The sequence below is a fragment of the Sebastes umbrosus genome, chromosome 1, assembly GCF_015220745.1.
Source record: "Sebastes umbrosus isolate fSebUmb1 chromosome 1, fSebUmb1.pri, whole genome shotgun sequence".
Lineage (NCBI taxonomy): Eukaryota > Metazoa > Chordata > Actinopteri > Perciformes > Sebastidae > Sebastes > Sebastes umbrosus.
Genome location: NC_051269.1, coordinates 25,909,605 through 25,920,339, shown reverse-complemented (window position 1 = coordinate 25,920,339; position 10,735 = coordinate 25,909,605). Strand labels below are relative to the sequence as shown.

The 10,735-nt window shown below is 39.2% G+C and overlaps 1 protein-coding gene across 1 annotated transcript; it reads left to right on the top strand.

Annotated features, from left to right (window-relative positions):
- Positions 1 to 3,487: 3,487 nt before the first annotated feature.
- On the top strand, positions 3,488 to 10,103 carry fbxo42 (F-box protein 42). Its single transcript, XM_037777465.1, has 10 exons — positions 3,488 to 3,645; positions 4,590 to 4,869; positions 5,068 to 5,184; positions 5,873 to 6,007; positions 6,534 to 6,687; positions 6,820 to 6,930; positions 7,448 to 7,544; positions 7,661 to 7,717; positions 7,839 to 7,955; positions 8,067 to 10,103. The coding sequence occupies exons 2-10, from the start codon at positions 4,596 to 4,598 to the stop codon at positions 9,132 to 9,134; spliced, it is 2,130 nt and encodes a 709-aa protein (XP_037633393.1). The 5' UTR covers positions 3,488 to 3,645; positions 4,590 to 4,595; the 3' UTR covers positions 9,135 to 10,103.
- Positions 10,104 to 10,735: the final 632 nt, after the last annotated feature.

Genomic DNA, 10,735 nt, shown 5'->3' with positions numbered 1-10,735 from the left:
CATGTCTGGTGGAACTGGCACTGACAGAAACACCACGGTGGTCAATGGACAAACATAAAACACACAAATTACATAATACAATACGTAAAGATCCAAAGTGAAATATTTTAATTTGCTAGAATAGGATTATGATAATAATTTATTTGGAATATCACCTGTCTGTTTGGAGTTTTTTTTTCCAAAATACCAAACTTTATATTTGTAAATTACAGCTTCTTGTTATTTAAAATGGGAGATGAACGGTAGTCACATGAACGCAGCATCAGAAATCATGGTGCATACAATAAATATAGTAAGAGGAAGATAAAAGATCAAAGTAACGACTGCAAACAGTCAAGAAACGTAAACTAAATAATATATATATATATATATATATATATATTAAATATGTACATCTGTTTTAAATGTAATGTATTATTTATAATATACAATCTATAATATTGTATATTATAAATAATAATTTATGCATAAAAGAAAGATAACAAATAGTCAATATGATTAAGATAAATATGTAAGTAATGAATTGGTATTGTGATTAAGTTATATTATAAGTAATGAATTGGTATTCTGATAACTAATTTATATTTTGATAAGGATAATTATATCAGTAATTAATTTATATTTCTGTATGACACAGATTAAATGTAATAATTATAGTTAGAATAATTATAAATAATAATAATTATAGTTAGACAAATTTAGGTGAATTTAATTAGAGTATATGTATGGCTCAATAAGGAATCTGGTTAATAATTTATAATTGACTTTGGAGAAGGGGTGGGATTAAATAAGTTTATACTTCTCACTCCTTTTCAAATATGTAAATCAAGGCATCAAGTATTTGAGAATTTATTTTTCTTATGCTTTTCATTGTATGTAAATACTACTTGTTTCTGACTGTCCACTTGTTGGTATGATCATTCTTTTTCTTTCTTTCTTTCTTTTTTTTGTATTCTACATGTTCAAAATACATTTTGAAATGAAAAAATGAAATGAAAGAGCTGAACAGTTTTGTACAGGAATATACAAAATATTAGCAAAAATGTGTAATTATGTTCAAGAGATGATAGTCTAAAAAAATGTACACAAATATGCATTGTGACAGATGTTGAGATTTTACATCAAAACAATCAAAATAGATGCTTTTATGCATTTGCAATGTATTTTGATCATATGTGGATTAGAATATGAGTCCAGTGTAGAGCAGATAAAATGGCTTCTGTCCCATTTAAGATTAGTCATTGATTCAGTTTGTGGTGTGTTCAGCAGTTTTTTTCCCCATTCCCATTCTAAACAACTAACTGTGTGTAATATTAAAATCAGGCACTTCACCATCATACAAGTCAGCATAATTGTTTTATCTGTAGAAATTGTCATCTATAAAATAAATAGGCTAACAAATTCAATGATTTAAAAAAAAATCTGTATTTCTAGTTCAAACATTCAGCACCAGACTGATCAGCTTAGTGACTTACATTTCTTGTGTTGCATCACAGCCTTTTTTATTTTTATTAGTATTATTTTATTCTTCCCTTACAAAATAACCAGGAGGAAACTGTGCATGCTGTCTCGCTGTCACACTGTCATGGTTTACTGTGACTCGAGAACAGAACCATTGTTAATGTAACACCTGTGCAAATTTTAACAAGTAAACTGTAAGAAAAGTCCCTTTGTAAAATGTGCAATAGTGGCTACCCACAAAAAAACTGCAGATGTAACACTTTGCCTGCCTCACAAATGTCAAAATTGCAGTAGTAATGTCTGTTCATTCTTTGAGACAGAGTCATCACCTCTCCATCTGCAGGTCTAAACCACTGCTCCTTTCACCCTTTTCTAGCCATTGGAGGTGCAGGTTGGACTGACATTACAGGGGTCTGATGATGATATTGTCTAAGCGATGGCTTTGAGTATTTAGTAGTTTATTTATAGTGTCCAATACTTTTTATCTGCCTTCATAATAAAACATGATTTCTGACATTTATTTGTAAGTGATTAATTTTATTAGGTTATTATTTAATTGTTTGTACATTTTATACATTATGTACAACATCATCAATGCAGGTTTTTTTTTTTTAAGAATTAAACATGCAGTGTTCATTAAACTTATATATCTTTTGATTTTCAACCACTTCGCACACTGCATGAAACAAAGTATGGAAGAAACTATGAATGTTGGACACTGGAGAATGAAATTACAGCAGTATTCAATAGCTCAACCCTATAACCCACCAAAAACAGGTAGACTAAACACAGACATTTCATTCCATGATGCAGAGATCTATGAAATGTACTTCTTGAAACATCACTTAATGTCCAAAAACACGCTCTTTCTTTCTTTCTTTCTTTCTTTCTTTTTTCCAGGGTTGGAAATTAACTTCTTTTGTCCATCTGCCACTGTGGCTGGTAGATTCCACTTGCATATTTTACCAACATTTGGCTGGTGGCATGGTGCTAATTTCCAACCCTGTTTCTTCCTTTCTTTCTTTCTTTCTTTTTTATTTATTAGTTTATTTGACAGGGACAATACATAGGCATTGTTACACTTAATTAAAGTGCAACTGATGCAAGGTATATAGGACTTCTAGCGTAGCTAATTTGCAGACATTGTCTCTGGTTAGGCTTTTAAGAAAAAGAAAATAAATAAAAAAATTAAAAAAATACAGAATAGCACATCTTACATAAAATCACATAATACAACATCGTACATTACAATCAATACATATGTACTGTATGTTCCCAATCAATAATCAGTGATCACAGGTTTGGTTTAGTTCTCTTTATTTGAGATGTTAATGGATCTTAATAAAAGCCTGCATTTACATTCTCAGCCATCATAATAATTTAATACAACCAAAATGAGGTTCATTTCAACTTCAAAACTTAGTTACCTTGAATGAATTTAGGCTCTGGTGAAATCGCTGCAGTCCAGGTTGTCTGTGTGCAAGTGTTTTGTATGAGCGAGTTTTAATGTTGTTAATTTATGTGTTGTCTGTTACTTTCACTATAACTGTCTTGCTGCTATTTTTGGCCAGGTCTCCCTTGTAAAAGAGATCTTTGATCTCAATGGGACTAACCTGGTTAAATAAAGGACAATAAATAAATAAGTAATTGTCCACATTTTTCGAAGATCAATGGTAACCACGGATTTATGCATTATGGTGACAGTTCACCAAAGGTCATTGCCATGTTTCCACAGTCTGTGGTGTATCATCCATTCTCTGATGGGGTTTTGATGATTGATTTCCTAACTTAACAATTTATAATTGATCATATTACAATATTATGTTAATTTTGCTACATTTTTAAAATTGGGTAATTATATGGTGGTAATTCCAACTTACCCCCCTCTGGGCAACACATTCACATCATGCCCACAGCAGCAGCAGCAGCAGCTGGAGGGCGCAGTGTGTTTAGGTAGAGAGGTAGAGAGGACCCACCCTGGTACCACACACACAGAGAGACAGACAGGCTGCTGCTGCTGCTGCTGCTGCTGCTACCGCGTCGCTGCGGAGGAGGACGCTGTTCACGGAGCGGAAGATGAAGATGGCGACTGTTTGGAGGCTGCAGAGGAACCTCCGGAGCTGATACCGGAGAGAAGAAGATACACAACTCAAGAGCCCCTAAAACACCACATCTACTACAACGGTACTATAACGAAGCTGCGACAGTTCAGCGGTTAAACTGACAACAACATGTATCAACATTAGAGGAGCTAACTACTGCAGCGAGCTAACGGTAGCATAGATTAGCAGCAGAAGAGCTAGCATGCTAGATGGGTGTAACGGTAGCAGAGACTGTTGTCGTGTCATTAAGATACTTAAGAAGTTGGGGGTTAAACTTAAAGGTATTTATACGTAAACACGTGTAATATTATTTCTATAACGTTATACTATAAGATAAAAATTCACGTTAGCTTGGATGCTCATGATCAGCCAGCTAGCGTTAGCAGCCAGAGCTAGCAGCAGATACTGTCTAAAGGATCAAACGTTAAATCCAATAACATGCACATTGTATGTTAGTCAGTGTGTTTTAGCATCCTTGTTTATGACTTTTCACTTGTGGTTTCCTAGGTGGTTATCTTACCATAGAATTAGAATAGCACTTAGCATTAGCAATCCCACATTTGATTTGGTGTGTGATAGCTAGTCACAGCTAGTTAGATGTAGCTTAATGGTATCAGATGGACGTGCTGGATGTGGAGGGACCAGCTGCTAGAGAGTCTAGAAAGGGCACCACCCAGGTTTCAGACAATGGATGTGACAATTAGGACTGCTGAGCACTAAATGTACACTAAAATGTTATGCTGGTTTTTAGCTTTGCAGTGTCATTGTTTGTTTTTTTGGGGGGGTAGGAAGAAATCTTTTTCTAATTTTGTTTTTAAGAGTTCATCCTTATTAAATTTTGATTTGCAGAAATCATATAAAGAATATATATATATATAGGGGTAGATGTGAAATGGGTGAGTCTGTTAGAATAAATGGTGAATTTGAACCTGCTGTTACAGTAGTAGTTAATTGTTACCAGATGGCCATCATGTTCCTGAACATTAGTACATACATTTATTAGCATGTCTCCCCCTGTCTCAACAGACAATAATGTCCCGCTCCCCTGATAATGAGGATGGATGCTTTGTTGCCATGGATACAGAGGACGATGGTGGAGAGCCTGCTGGGATAACAGAGGAAGAAGAGGCAAACATGGGGTCCTGCCGACAAGAAGGGAACATGGACAGCGGTGCCAAAGGAGGAGGGAGGACAATGGTGGAGTTGCCAGAGGAAGTTCTTGAATATATTCTGTCCTTCCTCTCACCTTACCAGGAGCACAAGACTGCTGCGCTCGTATGTAAGCAGTGGTATCGCCTCATCAAAGGTATGCCTCATATTTACATAGGCTTGTTTAAAACTGAATCGTAAGGTGGACTTGTTAATCTTACAGTGGGTGGGAGTGAGCATTACACTATGAGCAGAGCAGTGAAATGGAGAGGGAACATTTAAAAACTCATTTAAATGCGCTCTTTGTCCACATTTTTTGTGTTCCTGTTGCTAACAAATATTTTATCTGATCTAGGTGTTGCTTATCAGTGCTACCACGGTTTCTTGAGAGCTGTCCAGGAGGGGAATATCCAGTGGGAAAGTCGCACATACCCATATCCAGGAACCCCGATCACTCAGCGCTTCTCACACAGTCAGTATTTGCTGCTTTACAACACTTTCATGTCAAAAAGAGTTACACATCATTTATACGCTTTTTCACAGAAGTAAAAAATACAGAACTTCAGGTTATGCATCTAACATTTGAAGATGTTTCAGTGCGGTTTTAGGTGTGGATCAGATCAGTGTAAGAAATAGGTATTTGCCCCATAAAACACAATCAAGGGGGGAAATAAACTGTAATTGTAATTGCATCCAAATTTCAAACATCAGGGTAAAAAATCTCACAAAATTTCTCCTTGAAAATATGTTTTATTTTCTACCCTGTATCAGATTATGAGTCCAGTGTGCAGCATTTAAAATGGCTTCTGCCCTGTGCCAAGATTAGTGATTCATGAAAAGAGCAACATCAGACACTTAATCAATTTTGCTATCTGATGGATTTCAACAACACTTAAAATAGATTCAATGTTAGGGAGACAACGGACGCTTATGTTTTCAGTATCAAGCTGATGCAAACCTTTTTACCACCAGCTTTTACATTTTGAACAGAAATGCTCTTTAGTCATTTGTTTTTTGAGATTTAAAAACACTGATTTGTGATAAAACATTGAATTGTGCATGTGATGTCCAGTTTCACACAAACAAAAGATGTAAAAAAACACTCAAAGCTCACTGTTTGCTATTACATTGTGGTTAACTCTTCTGTTTTTGGGTTGCAGGTGCATGTTATTATGACTCAAACCAGTCCATGTATGTGTTTGGGGGTTGCACTCAGAGTAGCTGCAATGCTGCCTTCAATGATTTGTGGAGACTTGACCTCAACAGCAAGGAGTGGATCCGCCCTTTAGCCTCAGGTACGAGCAGGTTCGAAGCAGTAAAGGCCAACAGGAAACACAAATGGGAGCTCCTTTTACGATATGGAGCTCCAGTAAAAAAGTAACTGCAAATGGGGCTTATGTAAGGGGAACTGTGGGAGGACAAACCACATTAAGTGAATATAGTAGTCAGATGCTCAGCAGCAGCAGCAGCTGAGTACACAGTATTTGAGGAGGTGGTAATAAAAAACAAAGAAGCACTGATGAAATGAGATTGTAGTGCGTAAAGAGCATTTAGTGTGAGAGATTTGGCCTGCTGCATCATAAAATTAATGTTCACGTGTTTTTAAACTTTTTTTATCACTTGTATGTGAGGTGGCAAAATAATTACGTAGTCTTACTGTGTGCCATGTTTTCCATTTCTGTTCAGCCATTTTCATTTATGGCATTAAGTAAGAGTCGTCTTAAAAGTGATTGATCAAATATTATTGATTTATACATAAATACAACATCAGGCATATTTAGCTACAATGTGAGTCATATCTTTGCTCTTTTCTTTTTCCAGGCTCTTATCCCTCTCCTAAAGCTGGGGCAACTCTAGTGATGCACAAAGATCTGTTAGTGCTGTTTGGGGGATGGACTCGCCCCAGCCCATATCCACTGCACCAACCAGAAAGGTTTTTTGATGAAATCCACACCTACTCTCCTTCGAAGAACTGGTGAGAGAGACTTCAATACCGGGAGTTAAAGGATGTAGTTGTCACAAGTGATGGACAAACTTTGTACAGTTTGACTTTAGCACTCATTATCTTTTTCTCCCTTTTTATGATTGGCTTTTTCTGTTGTTTCAGGTGGAACTGCATAGTAACAACACATGGACCACCGCCTATGGCTGGCCACTCTTCCTCTGTGATTGGAAACACCATGGTGGTGTTTGGGGGATCACTAGGAGCACGGCAAATGTATGAACGTATTACTTGTATTCAATTAGACATTATTCAAAACTGAGCTGCACAAATTAAAGATGAAATCTGTAACTTTGCAAAGGTGTTAAACCTCGTTTGTAGACAGTAAAAGTGTTATTGACTCCTCAGATGACAGGTTATTGTGAGTATATGATTTACTGAAGGTGATGAAGTTATATCACCTTCAGTAAATCATATACAATCACTAGTTACGCAGGTGAAACGGGGAAAAAGACTTGAAACCTAAAAAAACAAGTTACTCAGGACCTGTTACACATCCTGTGTAGACGGGCTGTTAGAAGACTTGGACAGATCTAATTTGACAAATCTGATCAACATTCACAAAAGCGAGTCCACAACCACCCTCCACCATATAAATGGCGGAAATTATATTCTAATTCAAACACATTTCAGGTTTAAGCCTTAAACATTGTAAATGGAAGTGTGTTAGTGAATACAATCTTTGGCTGTCACACCTCACCATGTTGTCGTCCCCTCTGATGGTTCTGATCAGGAGTAATGAAGTCTGGGTTCTGGATCTGGAGCAGTGGTCCTGGTCCAAACCACCCATATCTGGCCCGTCACCCCACCCGCGAGGAGGCCAATCACAAGTAAGGCTTCAGCATTTACACTTTTTAAGGTCTGACAATAAAGTTGTTATTCAAGGTGTGAAAAATGTTTTTAAAAATGAAATGAAATAATACCTTTTTAAATGTTTTCTTATTAGATTGTGATTGACGATCAGACGTTGCTCATCTTGGGAGGCTGTGGCGGTCCTAATGCAGTAAGTTATTTTTTCACTCTAGTATCAGAACAACACACAGTATCTATATCTCCTAGCAAATATTCCATGTGACTATAAGTGACTACAGTTTTGACTTATCCTGTTGGCTTGTGTGTTAAAGCTCCTTAAAGATGCCTGGCTCCTCCACATGGATTCACCGCCGTGGACGTGGCAGCATCTGCAGGTGGAAAACGAGGACCACGGGGCCCCGGAGCTGTGGTGTCACCCAGCATGTAGAGTAAGTGTTTATCTTAGCTGTCAGTCCTATTCTGCATGTGTCTGTGTGTGATTATTAGATTGATCACTAATGTGTCTTTTTTTTTTTCTCATCTTGTTCATTAACCTCAAGGTGGGCCAGTGTGTGGTGGTTTTCTCACAGGCTCCGTCTGGCCGTGCACCACTCAGCCCAAGTCTTAACTCTCGGCCCTCCCCCATAAGTGCCACGCCTGCCCCTCTGGGCCCCGAACCGCCTTCTCTGCGCTCTCAGTCTCCCGTTCGGAGCGGCGCTGCCGGTGTCGTCCTGGGAGCTGTTGAAGAAGCTCCCTGTGTAAACGGCCGATGGGGCACGCTGAGACCTCGGCCTTCAGCGAGAGGAAGTGCCAGAGAAGGGAGCCCATCCTCTCCCCAACAGCCGTCTCCGTCACGAGGCCCAGACAGCCCTCCTCTTCCTCCACTTCCCCCGTTATTAAATGGATCCTCCCCTTCACCAAGGACCAGCCCAGCCCAGGCTGCATCTCCTTCCTCTCGCCCTCTCCCATCTGCCTCCACAGACTATGGCTGGGAGTCTCCCCCCTCTGCCGCTCACCACCCTGAGGTGCCCAGCACCAACGGCCTGCATACACCTCCTGCAGGCTCCCCACACACTCCCCCAGGAGCAGTGTCCCCCGCTGCCTTACGACGAGGTCTGGAGGCAGTGAAAAACAAATCTTCCTCCTCTATACCGTCCTCATCGTCATCGTCTTCCCTTCAGACGCAGGGGGCTTCTCCTGGAGGAGGAAGTGGTGGTAGTGGTAGTGGAGGAGCGGGTCCTTCTGGAACCCCTCCGTCATCATCCTCCAGCCCTCCACAGGCTGCTGCAGCTGATGGACACGCTATCCCACCTATCGCACGGCGTCTTGGCCATCACCCTCCCCAAAGCCTGAACGTAGGGAAGCCTCTGTATCAGTCTCTCAACTGCAAGCCCATGCAGATGTATGTGTTAGACGTGTCCAGGGCCAAGTCTGCCGGGGTGGTGTCCTGGAGAGTTTACGGGAACGGGACTCCCGCCGCGGTTACAGGGCCTCCTGAGACCAGCCTTCACACAGTGGTACAGGGCAGGGGAGAGCTCATCATTTTTGGGGGCCTCATGGACAAGAAACAGAATGTGAAGTACTACCCTAAAACCAACGCCTTGTACTTTGTACGAGCTAAAAGGTAGTGCAGCTCCAGGCGGGATTGTGGGAAGACAGACGCTCCACCCTGTGACCACACAAGGGAATTGACACACAAGGCCTTTTTCCTTTTGAGAGGATTATGGGAAAAGAACATAATCATTGTTAGATGTTCCACTTCATAAATTCACTATTCTCCCTTCTGCCTACTGCAAGCATTCAAAATAAAACACTTTAACTACACTTTGATAAAAAAACATTTGATTGAAAGAGAATCCTGACTGTGTGTACGGGTGTGTCAGTATGTGTGTGTGTTTGTGACTGCAGTGATTAGAGAGAATATTTTTTGTTGTTCCCCAAAAGGTGATCAACCAACCAATAACATTTCTGTTTTTCTGTGTCGCCCTCCTCTGAACTCTTGAAAGAGAGGAACTCTGGGAGAACGGGTGCTTGACTACCTTGCTTTTTGTATCACTCTTTAAGCCTGCAATGTTTACAATGAAACGGTGTGAGTGTGTGTGTGTGTGTATGTGAGTGTCATGTGTGCACGGTGGTGGTTAAAAGTTGTTGACTAATGTGTGTCGGAGGCCATGGAGGGTGAGAGACGTGGCACTGTACTATAAACATAGTTAAACAATAAAGGCCTCCATGTCTGCTCTGTCACAGTCCTAATATTCCTGCTCTGTGTGAGTTTTGACTATCAAACATTTCTGCATTTGTTGACAGAAAGATGTCACCATAAGGTCCATTAGTGGCTGCTCTGGAGCTTCCGATCATATCACAATCTTCTCAAATGGAGTTTGCAGAGTTGTAATTGATATTGAGATGTTTATACTTCCATATAAACTTTCAATCTCAATTCATAAGTCAATGTGGGTGAGAAGTATGGAAGAAAAAGAAAGGCCATAATAATTTGAATTGTTATGAGCAACTGAAAACCTAAATGTAAGATGTAATAACTACTCAGTGTTAAATGCTCCTAAATTAAAAGCATTCAAATATTTTCCTTTGAAAAACATCTCTGAAGTTTTTTGGTTGAATTTTTCTTCTTTTTTTTTAAATTCTTGGTTTGTTTTCACAAATTCAGAGAGAATATTAAAGTATACCATGTTCAAAGAACTGTTTCAATTTATTTTAATTCAGTCAATTTTGGATCTAAAACTTCAAGTCGAGACAATAAAATCAAGTTGCTCAAATTGGTTTGGTTTAATTTAGACACCAGAATTAAAGACAAAAATTGCTAAGCCTTAATGTCCCAGCTTCTGATGCGTTCATGTCATATGGGAGTTTTTGTAATTACAACTTGTAAATAGCGTCACATTAACTTCCAAGTTGTGATTACGACTTGGAAACGCCAAACAAATATGGACGCCTCACATCAGCCAAAGACCTTCGTTCAATGTAATTGAGCCCAAATTTATGAATATGTTTTGTGTAGTTTTTTAATTCTCACACGACCAACTCTGTGATCATACAGCCCTCTCTGTGACGCTCATAAGTTGGGGAATCTTTTGTTATTCTCTACCATCCATCCCGTATGACCTGTACGCGGCTTTTCAGTCGCTCATCTGAACTCTTTCTTGGATCATGTGACTGACGGAATTATCCTCAGTAGCCTGGATGTTCAAGTTTGAATTTTTCTAAATTG

Coding starts and splice junctions, on each gene's coding strand:
- fbxo42 (XM_037777465.1), top strand. CDS start 4,596: ATGTCCCGCTCCCCTGATAATGAGGATGGATGCTTTGTTGCCATGGAT. Junction 6,008..6,533: donor GATCCGCCCTTTAGCCTCAG/GTACGAGCAGGT, acceptor TTCTTTTTCCAG/GCTCTTATCCCTCTCCTAAA. Junction 7,545..7,660: donor CGCGAGGAGGCCAATCACAA/GTAAGGCTTCAG, acceptor TTTTCTTATTAG/ATTGTGATTGACGATCAGAC.